Source organism: Muscardinus avellanarius (assembly GCF_963383645.1).
Source record: "Muscardinus avellanarius genome assembly, chromosome: 1".
Taxonomy (NCBI): domain Eukaryota; kingdom Metazoa; phylum Chordata; class Mammalia; order Rodentia; family Gliridae; genus Muscardinus; species Muscardinus avellanarius.
In genome coordinates, this window is record NC_137786.1 from 96,855,140 (window position 1) to 96,870,927 (window position 15,788).

At 40.4% G+C, this 15,788-nt stretch overlaps 1 protein-coding gene across 1 annotated transcript in view; it reads right to left on the minus strand.

The window, feature by feature from the left end:
- Window positions 1-5,181: 5,181 nt before the first annotated feature.
- TMEM232 (transmembrane protein 232) overlaps window positions 5,182-15,788 on the minus strand; it is a gene marked incomplete at both ends in the record, with an annotated part of 247,838 nt that continues 237,231 nt past the window's right edge. The window contains 3 exons of the mRNA XM_080709438.1: window positions 5,182-5,295; window positions 11,496-11,572; window positions 12,035-12,127. Of these exons, the coding sequence (XP_080565564.1) occupies window positions 5,182-5,295; window positions 11,496-11,572; window positions 12,035-12,127 (284 nt within the window). The remainder of the gene's footprint in view (window positions 5,296-11,495; window positions 11,573-12,034; window positions 12,128-15,788) is intronic.

A 15,788-nucleotide genomic window follows, 5' to 3' on the forward strand; every position in this document is an offset into this window, starting at 1 on the left:
GGACAGGCTCTGGGCCTGGCCTCACTAGCTCCAGCCCCAGCCCCAGCGCACAGCAGGCTCAGTTCCCCATCACTGGTGGGCAGGACGTCTACAGAGGTTCTCATTTTTTTCTTCCATATATGTAATTTTTTTTAAGTAGGAGAAAATAGCACATGTAATTTACAGAAGCTGGGAGCTTGCATCTCTAGCAGCAATAGATTTTATCTCCCCACCTAAAGTAGAAGTCCACAGCCTCACCACTGAGAGTGGGATATGCTGCTCCAAACACACCTCTGCCCCCAGCACAGCACAGAGGAGCATGACAGTCACGAATGCCGAGTTCTCCCGGGATGCCCAGTGCAGCAAGCTGGCCCGGCCATACATACTCTGACTTGCCCCAGACGTTTTTCTTACATAGTATGTTGTCCAGAGTTCCTGAGCGTGTGTGGCAGAAGCAGTCTACTTTTGGAGAGATTTTTTCAAAAATTCAAGATTGTTTGAATTGGATCTGTCTGCCTCTCCTGAAACCTGGCCACTGCTGCCACTGCTGCTGCCACTGCCACCACTTTCTTTGTCTCTCCTAGAGCATGTTGTTGTTAAGAATTCCTGTTTATGTGTGGCAGGAGAAGTCTACTTTCTGATCTCTTCTAGGAGGATGTCCCTCCAAAAATCACTTTTCTTGCAGTGGTGAGCACCATGCTGCCATCATGCCTCTAATTCCTCCATTTTCCATGCTCTCTCCTATATATCAGATAGGAAGGCATGACAGGAAATGTCTCTGTGTATTGTCCCAATCAGCTATTGAACCAAAATCTGTTGTCCAGGGTTTCTCAGAGGGATGCATGTCCTATTGCAACTGCAGCTGCCGCTGTCATCATCTTCCTCCCTCTTCAATATATTTTTAATAAAAAAAAAGTATCCCTTGCAGAAGTTGGAAGCCTGAGCACCTAACAGCAATGGGTCCTATCTCCCCAACAAGAGCAGAAGCCTACAGCTTCACCATGGAGAGTGGGTTCTGCTCTCTGTGTGCTACGCAGAGGAATGCCAAATAGAGGAGCGCCCTTGTCTCCTGGGACGCCTGGTGCTGGCTGGCCCAGTTATCAGGTGCTTCATCTGATATACCCAAAACCTTTTTCTTACATAGTATGTTGTCTAGAGTTCCTTAGGATGTGGGGCAGGAGCAGTCTACTTTTGGGGAGATTTCTTCAAAAGTTCTGAGTGGATTGGAATGAATCTGTATGCCTCTTCCGAATGTTGGCCACTGCCACAGCTGCTGCTGACACCGCTGCCGCCATCTTGTTTTCCTTCTGAGCATTTTTCTTACATAGTAAGTTGTCCAGAGTTTCTGAGCACGTGGGGTAGGAGCAGTCTATTTTCAGGGAGATTTCTCCAACAGTTTAAGGCGAATTAGATCGGATCAGTTTGCATCTCCTGAATACTAGCCACCACTGCCACCGCTGCCATCTTGGTCCTTCTCTTCTCTCTTATATTTTAGATAGGAAGTCATGGCTAGAAATGTCTTTGTATGTTGTCCCAGTCAGATATTAAACCAAAATCTGTTGGCCAGGGTTTCTTAGAGGAATACATGATCTATTCGGCTGCTGCCAGCTTGCCAACTACCACTGCCGCCATCTTGCCCATTTTTTTTTTTTTTTTTTTTGGTGGTACTGGGGTTCCTGGAAGCCCTTCTACCTCCGGGCTACACTCCCAGACCTATTTTATACTTTTGTGTTTTTGGAAACAGGGTCTCTTAAGCCAGCGTGGCTGGCTTTGAACCTGTGAGATCCTCCTGTCTCCGCCTCCCAAGCATGGGGATTATAAGCATGCACCACCATGCTCGACCATCTTCCCCATTTTTTATTCTTTATGGTGGAACAGGGTCTCACTGAGTTGCAAAGGGTCTCACTAAGTAGTTGAGGCTGTCCAAGAATCACAGTCCTCCTGCCTCAGTCTCCCGAATGCTGGGATTACAAGCATGCACCACCATTCCCAGCTCTAAAATAGACACTATTTAAACCAAAGTTGTATCAGTGCTTTTGTCTGGGCTAGGTCCTTCATTCTTCTTTCAACCTAATGACAATGACATTAAGTATCTGAAATAAATAACATTTCCAGGATAAAAGTTCATACATGTCCTTTTATTTTTGGATTTATGTTCATTATGTTGACTTTTATCTCTCAATAAAACAATTCCACTCTATCTAATTCCAAAAATAAATCTTATTCTCCTTTGAAATGGCTGGGTTGTTCTTGAGTCTATTAGCTATCTTTTGCTAACCAAAATAAAACAAATACATATTTAAGAACAAGAGTTACAGAATTCCTGTGTTGGCAGCATCTGCAGTGGCTTCTGGCGTAGCAGGCAGAAGTATCTGCGTCTTTGTGGACAGTTACGCGTGTGGTCGTGAACAGCACGAGTGTTTCTGGAGGCTCAGGCTAGAGTTCACGTCCTCAGCCCTGCAAAGCTTCTGTGCATGACCTGTACCTTTAATCCCTTTCTGTTTAAATTAGTAGGTTTCAGTTTCGTGGATGCCATGAAGAACTGCAACAATACAACACCTAACCTGGGGGGGGAGGGAGGAAAAAGCTTACATGCACAAAGACAGAGAGGACAACTACAAGAAGTAAAGGTTTTCTGACAGTTGTATTTCTCCTGAGCACAGCCATTAATCCTGCTGTCAGCAAGAATGAAGATACTTCCTGGGTAGGGTATAAAGAGCTGATTTGGGTTCTGGTAAGAGTGAGCAGCCCTGGAATGCAAATGCAGGGGAGCCTTCAGAGCCTTTCTTCTTGAATCTTGTAACTTTGCCCCAAACCTGCTTCAAATCCTTGGTAAAACAAACTCTTTTTCATTAGATCCAGAGATAAGATGCTTAATCTCTTTGGGAACCAATGAGTCCACAGAAAATCTGAGATATTTTTACTTAATGATTTCTTTTTAAAAAATAATGTGCAGGGAAGATTCTGTAAAGAAAATTAGATGCAAAGAAGAGAAGAAAATTATTTTAACCCCCCTCTTTATTAAACCCTATTTAAAAAAGAAAAAAAAAAAAAAACCAGCACCAGGCATGGTGGCACATGCCTGTAATCCCAGTGCTCGGGAGGCTAAGACAGGAAGGTCACAGGTTTGAGCCAGCTTCAGCAATTTAGTAAGAACTTCAGCAACTTAGACCTGTTTTCAAAATAAGAAGCAAAAGGGCTGGGGATGTCACTTGATTGTAGAATGTCCCAGAGCTCAATCCCCAAATTAAAGAAAACAAGAAAGAAGGGAAGGAAGGAAAGGTTAGACAGGGAAGAGTGGTGCATTTCTGTAATCCCAGTACTTCTGAGACAGAAGAATTACAGGTTTGAGTCCAGCCTCAGTAACTTACCAAGGCTCTCAGCAGCCTAGTGAGACCCAGTTAAAAAAAAAATTAAAAGAAGGCTGGAAGTGTAGTTCAGAGGTAGAATACTCCTATGTTTAATGCCTTGTACTACAAAAAAAAATAAATACAAGAAAGAAGAATAAAAGAAAGGAGAAAGGAAGGAGAGAAAGAAAGAAAGAGAGAAAGAAAGAGAGAAAGAAAGAAAGAAAGAAAGAAAGAAAGAAAGAAAGAAAGAAAGAAAGAAAGAAAGAGAAGGAAGGAAAAGCAGCATGGTTTCTACGGGTGGCTTACCCATTGCCAAAATGCGCTTTAAGTGCCTGCCCCAGCCCCAGCGTCTCTGCGCTCACAGGGCGCTGGCTGTACCTGGGTGAGGGCTCTGTCACACAGGTGGCCCAGGCCACCCTCAGGTGCTTTGCTTCTCACTGCCAGCCAACGTGGCTTCTTGCTGCTCCCTTCTCTACCAGCCCAGAGGTGATGTCAGTTGTCTGCCTCAGTCTTGCCAGGCCCTGCCCTTTCCTCACAAAATAACAGTGATTCATCTTCCAGAATCAATCTGTATATCTTACTGCTCATCAGAAAGCCACTCCAGGCCATCACATTGCTGTTGTCCCCTGTCGCCTTCCCATCCATCCTGTCCTGTGATTCCCCACGGAATGGGACAGTGGACTCTGGAGTGGTCTCGCCCTGCTTGATTTCCATCGTCCCCTCAGTGACTCGGGGTGAGCTCACAGCAACACATTCATGCCAGGTCAGATCCAAGGCAAATTCTCTAGTCATCTCTTCTTACCATATTGTCACAACCAGATATTCTTTTCTAGAATTCCTAAGCCACTACTGAATTATTACAGCAGTCTCCCCAGACTTCCCACACTTGCTGATACTAATGCTGGGTCAATGTGCATTTGCCTGACCTCTTCTGGTAAAAGGCAATAGCCCTTTGCAGGAAGGGAGGGCACACAAAAGGTCCCTCTCATGCTCCAGGTGCTCACATGTTCAGCTACAAAGAGAAAACATTTATTTTCTTTTGCTTGTAAACAAATCATATTTATAACAACTTTATTTTATTAATTTATTAATTTATTTATTTTTGGTACTGGAGAAGAAACCCAGGGGCATTCTACCTCCAAGCTACACCCCCAGTCCTTTTTTATTTTTTATTTTGAAACAGGGTCTTCCTGAGCTGCAAAGCGCCTCACTAAGAAGCTGAGGCTGTCTGCGAACCACAATCCTCCTTTCTCAGCCTCCCAAGTACTAGGATTACAGCGTGTGCCATCACGCCCGGCTTTCCTTTCATCGTAATATACTTTTATTGGTGTATTGTAACTTTACATCATAATGAAGTTCAGAAAGATAGAAACACAAATATACACACACAGGGCACTTGGTGTTTTCTTTTCCCACCCCATCCCCGTCCCTCCCCCTCCACATACATGTCATTGCGATTGGTATTCATAGCTTCAAACTGTTTTCATAGCATTATTCAAACTGTTTCCTTCATTGACTGTTCCCCACTACACACACACACACACACACACACACACGCATGCACACGCATGCACACACATGTGCACACACGTACACACTCCCTTCCCCAATCCTCTCCCACTATGCTACTGGCCTCTCTCCTCATTTTTCTGAGGTCTCTTGTTTCCCAATTTCTGACTTCCACATACGAAAGAAAGCATAGTACCTTTCTGAGACTGACTTTCTGAGACTGATTAATCTCACCTAGTTTAATGTTCACTAGTTCCACCCACTTTCCTGCAAATGATGTAATTTTCTTCTTGGAAACCTTTTGTGTGGCTGTGGTACCTGAAGCTGTGCTGAGCGTCACTGATCACAGGTCCCCTCTCACCCGCAGCTGCCTCTTGCGCATGCTGCCCCTCAGTCCAGGAGGCTGAAAAGTGAAATATTGGAAATCAGACATGACTTCAAGTTCTGGCTGTTCCACCTACAAAATAAGTAATATTAAGCCAATTTATTTAAATTAGTTGTGTAACAGTTTTCTCAAATGTAAAAAGAACAATCAACATGAGTTATTTAGCTGATATTTGGCATGAGAATTTAAAATGTACACTATATGCATCTATCAAAGGTGATAAAGAACCTCATAAATAGTGCTAATAATTACAATAAAAACTTTAAGAGACATAATACACATATACCTGCCATTTTGCCTTTGCATGCTCAAATAAATAATTCTTCTATATTTTCTATATTAATAAGAGACTGTGTTTACTTTCATAGAGGTGGTATATTCTTCCCAATATTAGAGGTCTGAGAAAATAGATTATAATAATACAGACTAGAACACATACAGCACACATCAGATTTAATATGCATAATATATAGTTTAAATCTATTGGTGGGTAGAAGAAGTCATGTAACAAATTCTTCCATTTACAGTTTGTATATTTTTGGAGTCTAGACTAAATATTTTAGTTTAGTTTAGTTTAATTAAAATTTATTCTTAACTGATATATAAATACATAAAAATTTACATATTTATGGCGCTTCATGTGATATTTCAAGACATGTATATATACACTGTGTAATGTTTGTATAAGGTTAAAATATATATCCTCAAATATTTACTATTTCTTTCAGTTAAAAACCTTTTTTTCTAGCTTTTAGAAATATAAAAACTAGTCAACAGACTGTACAATAGTATACCATAACTTTTTTTTTGGTTTGGGGTACTGAAGATTGAACTCTGAGTTACACCCCCAGCTTAATTTTATTTTTTATTATGAAATAGGATCTCACTAAGTTGCTAAGGCTAACTTCAAAACTGATATCCTGCTGTCTCAGCCTTCCGAGTACTGGAAGATTACAGGGATATGCCACCACACCCAGCCACCAGAAATTCTTATTCCTATATAACTTAGTATTCACTGATCAATCTCCTTCATCCTTTCTTCTACCTTATTTATTTTTACTTTAAATGTGAACATTCAGGACACTGGAGTAACAAGAAACAGACAACTTAGAGTTAACAGCTTTAATAAACAGTTTAGTGGTGCTTATTAGAACAATGATTTCTAAGAATAAGCAGCAGTTTCTACTTTCTTAGTCACAGACCTGTGTGGCACATCTTTTAAGATTATTGTTTGTCATTGTAGTTGATTTTGGTCTGTATCTTCTTATTTCCTCAATGATTTTAATCTAGCCTCAACACAAATTGGGTATTTCTTCTGTAGACTTATTAGGATACAGACATTTATTCTGTCATTTCACTTCCCACTTCCAATCCTTTTCCTAAAAGCAGTGTGTGTTTGTCAGAAACCATGTTCTTCCTTAGTATTTGGGATTTTGTGTCACAGTAGAGCAGTGCCCACTGTCTGTCATTGCTGTTGGTGTAAATGAGGCTGGTGTGTTTTGGAAATGACCTGTCCGCAGCCACCATGGTTTGACTAATGGATCTGAACAGTGGTGTCAGTCTTACTCTCTTGTAAACTTGGAAATGTTTGGCTGCAAAGCTGTGGTTCATTTTTCTAGGTAATTCAGGTAGTGAAATGCAATAGTCTAAAAGCAATTTGACAGGAACATACTTTCTTTTTAAAGCTTAGTTACTCCAAGATCTGAGATGAGTAAACTTTCTAAGTTTGGAGTATCAGTAATATGGGTCTTTAAACCTATTTATACTTTCTACAGACTGATTGAATCACTGCACCCAGGCATGGCTTGCTATTCCGGCCTTAGCAAAGTGTTATCAACTTGCCTCCTAAGCCACCAGCCACAGAAGGCTTTTTTTCCTCTGCTTATCCTCCATCACTTGATGGGACCTGCAGGATTTTGTTAGATTGTCTTCGGGGATCTTTTTTTATGACCAAGATGGCCTTTCTGGTTTATTGGTTTGATTCATTAATATTTATTTATTTATTTATTTATTTATTTATTTATTTATTTATTGCAGATCTGAAGATGGAACCCAGGGGCATTTGACCTCCGAGCTACACCCTCTGCCCTATTTTTTTTTATTATTCTTTATTTTGAAACAGGGTCTCACTAAATTGCAGAGGGCTAAGTAGCTGAGGCTGTCTGTGAACCACGATTCCCTGGTCTCAGCCTCCCAAATATTGGGATTAAAAGCATGTGCCACCATGCCCGGCTAAAATTCTTTTAATATACTTTTATTGGTGCATTATAGTCTCACATTATAATATAAATCATGCTTATAGTAGCATATCTGCACATCGCACTTGTTGACTTTTTCCCATCTCTTTCCCTGTCCCCACCTTCCCAAACAGGGTACTGAAACTGATATCATACACACACACACACACACACACACACACACACACACACACACGTATATATATATCTAATGATAGTAATACCTTCATTGATCCTCATTCTTTCCTCTCCCCTTCCCCTAGACCACCTCCCTGGGTCCACTGAAGGTTTTCCTCCATTATCTAGAGTCCCTCTGGTATCCAATTACTCTTTAATTTCTAAATATTAGAGAAACATACGACCCTTCACTTTCTGTGACTGGCTAATTTCACTTAGCATAATGTTCTTCAGTTCCTTCCATTTTCCTGCAGATGATATAATCTTGTTCGTTTTTATTGTGAAGTAAAATTCCATTGTGTGGATATCCCATAATTTTGTTATGCATCTGTCTGTTGATGAACACCTAAAGTGGTTCCATAATTTGGTTATTGGGAATTGTGCTGCCATGAACATGGATATGCATAGGTTATTGTAGTCCTCTGATTTCAGTCCCTTTAGAAAAAAAATCTTTGCCAGTTATTCCTCTGATAAGAGACTAATATCTAGAATACACAAATAACTTAAAATATTTTACACTGAAGAAACAACCAAATCAAGAAATGGGCAATTGAAATAGACAAATGGCCAATAAATACATTAAAAAATGTTCAACATCATTAGCAATCAGGAAGATGCAAATCAAAACTACACTGAGATTTCATCTAACCCCAATCAGAGTGGAAATCATCAAGAAGTCAAAAAACAATAAATGCTGATAAGGATGTAAGAAAATTTGAACTCTTCTACACTGTTGGTGGGATTGCAAATTAGTTCAGCCATTATGGAGATCTGCATAGGGATTCCTCAGAAAACTGAGAATAGATTCACTATATGATTCAGCTATTCCAAATTTATTTTTCTTACCAAGCTTGATGGCACACACCTGTAATTTCAGTACTTGGGAGGCTGGGACTGAAGGATTGCAGGTTGGAGGCCAGTATCAGAATCTTTTCAAGGTTCTTAGCCACTTAGTGAGACCCTGTTTAAAAATAAATAAATGAATAAAATAGGTCTAGGATATAACTCAGAGATAGAACACCTCCCCAGTATTAAAAAATCTGAAATGGTGTGCATAGCAAGTGTTTTTGAACATGCCTCTAATTCATGTCCATGCTCAGCTTCTTTGTAGGCCAAAAGCAGAATGCACATTTGTTTTCCTGAGCTGATTAAATATATATTTTAATCAGCTTCAATATAAAATAAGATTCTTGTTTATTTAATAAAAACATCCATATTTATAATTTTAAAAATATCAAAAGATACAGCAATATTGAATCAGCCTTTCTGGCAGACAGACATTGGTCAGAGCTGCAGCACTGCCTCATTTAAAGGACACGTGTTCTCCATTTCCCAAGTCTTTATTGTGCTACACTGGCGTGGGTACCTCACTCAGAGGGAGCAAAATGTCCCTGGACGAATGTCTCTATCAGAGGCGGAAGTGAAAAAGGAAATAAAGAAATCACACATCGTACTGGCTCGTTGAAGAAGAAAAATGGGCTAGATTATAATTATAATTTTTCATGGAAATGAGAAATATCGTAGATGACTCACCCATTCTATCACTGCTCATTTTCTGCAGATATTTAAGTTGGAGATTCCAAGCTGTAAACTTCCTGGATTTAGAGACACCAGAATGGTGTGCTGCCTTACTCTCCATCATTTTCTCCATGAGAAGAGAGTCCTTGTTTTATACTTTGTTGCAATCGTATGCCGTATTTAAACAGCTCTTTAAGAACTTTAATCTAAATGTTAAAATAAATACTCCTACTGTTAGATTAGACGTTTTTTAGGCAGTAATTACTCTGAAAATCAACTACTATCTATCTTGGTACATTTATATGAGTTGGAGTTTTGTGGTTGCAAACAATGCAAACTGATAATTTACGTTTGTGTGTGTGTGTGTGTGTGTGTTCTTTTAATTGTGCATCATCGTCTCTCATCATAATATGGTTCAGATGATAGTGACATACACGCCCACAGCACTTGGTGACTTTCCTCCTCTCTTCCTCTCCACTCCCTCCCCTTCCCCAAACATGATACTAGATTGGCTGGTATCCTCACATGTGTGTACATAACATCTAGGAAGTGCCTCCTTTGTTAATTCTCCCCCCTCTACCTTCCTCCCCTGCACCGCCTCTCAGGCTCCACTGGAATTCTTCTCCAGTATCTAAAGTCCCTCTGAATCCTCTTTACTCCCTAGCTTACACATATGAGGGAAAACATAGGACCTTCACTTTCTGTGAATGGCTAGTCTCATTGAACATATGTTTTATAGGTGCCTCCATTTTCCTGTGAATGACATAATTTTGTTCTTCTTTATTGCGGAGTAGAATTCTATTGTGTGTATAGCCCGTACTTTTGTAATCCATTCATCTGTTGATGGACGCCTAGGTTGGTTCCATGATTTGACTATTGTGAATTGTGCTGCTATAAACCTACATATGCATGCATTACTGTAGTTCTCTGATTACAGGTCTTTTGGAAAAATTTCCAGGAGTGGTATAGCTGGATCCATTCCCAGTTTTTTTGAGGAATCTCTACATTGATTTTCATAGCAGCTACACTAATTTGCAATTCTGCCTCTAGTGTGTAACAATTCCTATTTCCCTGCATCCTAGGCAGTGTGTGTGTGTGAGTGTGTGTGTGTGTGTGTGTGTGTGTGTGTGTGTGTGTTACTGGGAACGAAACTCAGGGGCCTTCTACCACCGTGTTACACCTCCAGCCCTGTTTTATTTTTTATTTGAAAACAGGGTCTCACTAAGTTGCTGAGAACCTAAGTTACTGAAGCTGGCCACAAATCTGAGATCTTTCTCTCTCAATCTCTCAAATACTGAGATTATAGGCATTTAATGTTGCTTGACTTCTTGATGATTGATATTCTAATGGGGTTTGATGGGATCTCAGTGTACTTTTGATTTTTATTTCCCTGATTGCTGATTGCTAATGACTTTGAGCATTTTTTATATATTAATTGACTATTTGTATCTCTTCTTTTGTGAGTTGTCTATTTAGTTCACTTGGCCACTTTTTTGATTGGGCTGTTTGTTTTTAAGTGGTAAATTTCTTAAGTTCTTTGTATATTCTGGATATTAGTCCTCTTTCAGAGGAGTAGCTGGCAAAGATCTCTCATTTTGTTGGCTTTCTATTAAAGTTCTTTTTTTTTTTTCTGTACTGGAGATGGAACCCAGGGGCATTCTATTTATGAGCTACACCCTCAGTCCTATTTTTTATTCTTTATTTTGAAACAGGGTATCAGTGAGTTGCAAAGAGCCTCACTAAGTAGCTGAGGCTGTCCGGGAACCATGATTCTCCTGTTTCAGCCTCCTGAATGCTAGAATTATAAGCATGCACCACCACACCCAGCTTCTAAAGTTCTTGATGGTTTTCTTTGCTGTACAAAAACTCTTTAATTTAATTAAATCCCACTTATTAATTCTCATTGAAATTTCTTGCCCATTGAGGATATGATTAAGGAAGCTTTTTTTATCAGTGCCTATATGTTGGCCTGTTGGATCTATGCCCTCCTCTAGTAATTTTAGTCTCTGGTCAAATTTTCAGTTCTTTGATTTATCTTGAGTTGACTCTTGTGCAGGCAAATAGGTGATTTAACCAGAAGGGAGCTTCTTCAAAGTATCTGGATGGCTCCTCAGTGGTAGCACTGGAGAGAATCAGGCTCAGCAGGATGGGAGCAGGCCCAGCTCAGGAAAGCTGGGAGACTGAAGTCAAGTGACAGTTTTATCAACCTACTTCTGATGACAAGTAACATCTCCAAAAGATGTTTGTTTTTATTCTTCCCTCCATTCACTCAAGACTCAAAGTCCACTCATCTAGCTGCCCTAGAGTGAATGACATTTTCCCAGGGAGAGGTCAGTGTACCTTGATTGACAGCCTTATTGGGCTACAAACGGGGAAAGAGAAGTAATTCTCTAAAAGGATATCCAGAAGCCTAGGACCTGAAGAAAAAAGAAAGGAAAAAAAGCAACAGAGCAAATGCCCCTACAAGATTACTCACTATACTGTAGCAGGTGATTTCCAATGTTTTTACATTTTGCAAAGATTTGTGTGTAAGTTTGTGTGTGTGTGTGTGTGTGTGTGTGTGTTTGCGTGCGCGCGCGCACGTATGCACGCACAGCACTGGAGATGAAATCCAGGGACATCCCGAGCTATACCCCTAGCCCTATTTTTTTATTCTTTATTTCAAAACAGAGTCTCACTGAGTTGTGGGCTTCACTAAATAGCTGAGGCTGTTCTTGAACTGCGATTCTCCTGTCTCAACCTCTCAAGTGCTGAGATTATAAGCATTTGACAAACTCTGGCAAATTACAAGCATTTTTACAAACTTTGGTTGCAAAGTTTTGATAAAAAGAAAAATAACCTGACTCGTTTCTTCTATTGACACATTAGCTACAGACTACCTTTCACGAGTGCAGGGCCACTGCCTTCAGCCTGAATTCTTATGAAAGGTGGGAGGCCCTCATATACAGAGAAAAGTCTCGGTTGTGGCGTTTCTAAAAAAAATTTTAAGTAAAAAAACTCTTAGACCATAAGCAGAATTAGATAATTTATTTCAACTACCACAAGGCAGAGGAGTAGATCGAAGTATAAAATAGATTTGCCTTTTCCTCAATGCGAATGGCCCTCTTCAGCATCACTCTCAGCCAGATAAAGCCTACTAATCCATGCTGGAGCCTCAGGACAGAGCACTTGTTTCCCCTCAGGATCTGCTGGACTAGCTAAGGATGGCTCACATTCCTATTCTGATCAGTGCAGCTGCAGCTACCCATAGATTGTGAGAAGGCAAAACGATTACTTGGCAGAGAGCTGCCTGGGACCATTCAGAGCTCAGGAGATTTAAAAATGATATCAGAGGATATCTGAAGCTTGTGATGTTGCAGACCTGCTGCAAAGACTTGTTAAAAGCAGAGGAATTATTTATGCTGGAGGGAAGAATCACAATAGGAGCACAGAGGGATTTGGGCTGATGAATTCAAAACTGAGTTGAATTTGGTATATACTACAAACCTCTGTTAATATGATCCAAAAGCCATTAGAAAACAGTAAGTTAGAAATATTCAGCGTGCAGCTGGAGCCTGTCAGGGATTGCTGGAGAGATCTGTGTGCTGATTTTCAGTGTTGTGTGAGCTGGTTTGGGGAAGAGGGAGAGAAGATATGGGAGTGAGGGTTTATACTGAGCGGGACATGGCTATAAAATTAAGCAAAATCTTTTAAGATGAGAGATTGGGAGGAAAAGACAAATTAAAGATTAAATTAATAATGTGGGTTTGAGGTAGGACTGTCCTACTTTTTGTTATTGTTATTTTTGTTTTTGTGTTACTAGGGATTAAAAACAGGAACATTCTACCTCTGAGCTGTCCTCGAACATGCCTGTATGTTGGATCTATGCCCTTCTCTAATAATTTCAAAGTCTCTGGTCTAATTTTTAGGTCTTTGATTAATCTTGAGTTGATTCCTGTGCAGCAAAACAGGTAATTTAACCAAAAGGGAGCTTCTTCGAAGGATCTGGATGGCTCCTCAATCAGTGGTAGCACTGAAGAGAATCAAATTCTTAGCCCTGTTTTATTTATTTTTATTTATTTTTAAATAGGGTTTCACTATGTTGCTAAGAAAAGGGGAACTCTACCTTAACAGTGTTTAACTACATTAATGAGCTGTCCTTGAACCTGAGATGCTTCTGTCTCAGCCTTCCAAATACTGGGATTACAAGTGTGTGTCACCACATCTGGCCAGGAGGCTGAGACTTTTCAGTAAAGTTTTCTTCTCATCTTGCCCCTTTATCACAACGTTATTTTTATTTCTACTTCTCTTTTGTTTCAAAGTTCTTGTGCGGTGTCTGTGATGGTGTGAGATGTAGCCGCAGGTTCTTGTTCTTAGCTACCTTAGAAAAGAATAGCCAGAACTATACTGCAAGCTTAAGTAATTTTTTATTATTACAAAGGCAGAAAAAAGGGACAGAGAAATAAAGCACCACATCAGAGAAAATGTGGTGGAGTGCCTTGAAAATAAGACACTGAAGTTTTTGGATACAGAACAGTTTTTATAAAGATTTATTATCTTCCATCTTCCCTAACCAATCGTCTTTCTGATCCGTCTATGTGTAGACTTGCCCATTCTCTCTGGGTACAAGTCTTTTGATGCAATTATGAGGATTCACTATCTTACATCCTGTTTAGTGTTCCCATTTGCTCCTAACCTAATGCAGGTGTAGGCCTGCCCCTGTTGTGGTTTAACCAAATCAGAGATACCCTCTTCCTGGTCCTTGGGGAGTTTTAGCTTATCTGCTAGACGTTATTTATTATATAAACTTCTCTTTAAAATATGAAAGCCGTGGGCTACAACTCTTTTGCTAATCACTTTTGGTGCTGGGGGACTCTGAGGGTAACAGCTGCCTCCTCCTCCCTTCCTGAGTATCAGCACCACACCCAAGATCTGGAAATTAATACCAAAGCTATTATCCAATACATTTAGACATTAGTACGAAAGCCATTTCTCAATACCAGCAGAGTGCCCACACTCTCCTCCCATCTTATCAACTTATATTTTACTTAAATTTTGGTGGTGCTGGAGATTGAACCTAGGGGTATTTTATCTCTGAGCTATAACACAACTCCTTTTTATTTTTGGTTTTGAAATAGTGCCTCACTAAGTTACCACACACTGGTCTTGAACCTACAACCTTCTGGTTTTAGCCTCTAAAGTACTGGGATTACAGGTGTGCACCACTGCACCCAGCCATCCTGCCATCTTTACATTTCAAGATGAAGCGTAGTAAAGTTTAATATGTGCATTTAATTTTATAACATCTAAGAAGAGGCTAGGACGTAGCTCAGAGGCAGAGTGCTTTCCTAGCATGCACAAGGCCCTGGGTTTGATCTGCACCACTGCAAAAGAAAGTAAGCAAGCAAACAAACAAACAAAAAGTTTTGCTAGAGGGTCTGGGCATGGTGATTACACATGCCTCTAATCCCAGTACGTGGGAGGCTGAGGCAGGAGGAGCTCATGTTTGAGGCCAGCCTAAGCAATTTAGCAAGACCCTGTTTCAAAATAAAAATAAAATAGGGCTTGGGAGTGTAGCTTGGTTGAGAAAGCCTCTGGATTGAATCCCTAATGCAAATAAATAAATAAATAAGCAATCAGATAAACAAATAAATTTGCCAGAGGCTTAACTTGCATTATCAAGTATAAATATAGCTCATAATACCCTTATAAATTCTTTTACTCTGGTATCCTTGCTGCCTTTTGCTTTCTTTCTTTCTGGCCCTCTCCTGCTGTTATGATTCCTTGTCCTGGTCTCTATTTCTGTTTCTTGAGTAAAAGTAGAGGGATGGTAGAAAGGTGGATACAAACTCAAGTTGAAAGGTGAATACAGAACCGGCTTCCCCTTCCAGGTTATATTGTAAAAAACTACAAAAATCACCCTGACTCACAATTTATAAGAATGACATAATCAACAGCATCATTTCTCAGTGGCTGGTGAGGAATGTGGGTATAATAAAGCTGGGAGAATTGAATTCCAGGGGAAAGAAGTGCAGAGCCTGCAAAGCTCCTGCTCAGCCTCCTTCACCCCAGTGCTCCCTGGTTCTGCTATGGATGGAGGAAGTGGGGGCCATTGAGCTGAGGATGGAGAGACACTGGAGAGAGGAAACAAAAACAGCGAGACGTAGGTGACATGGAGATGGGATCTGGAAGAGTCCAAATGAAAACCAAATTGCTAGAAAAGGTTTATCTATCTGAATATTATCAGGAAACAGCCCTGGAGGAGGAGCTGAGAAGCAGAAAGAAAACACAGATGCTTGTGTCGCTCTGATTTCAAAGTTCTGACAAGGCTCCCAGGGTGAGCCCAACATATCTTAAACTGCAGCCCAACTTCTTATGTGTCAAATTAAGGCAAGAGAAAAAAAAGATGAGGATGATACAGGAAGACTGGAACAGGGCTAATCGCTGGGAACCTGATGAGTGATGTGGCACAGGTCTCCCTTGACTGGGAAAACCCCCAATCCCTGCACCCTCACCTCAACTACCAAGCCAGGAGCAGAGTGGCAAAGCAAATGAAACGCTGTGTCCTGATATTTTACACATATAAAATATTACAAGCTATCTAATGAAGCAAAAAAAGTCCCAGTACCAAGAGAAAAAGGTCAACATAAACAG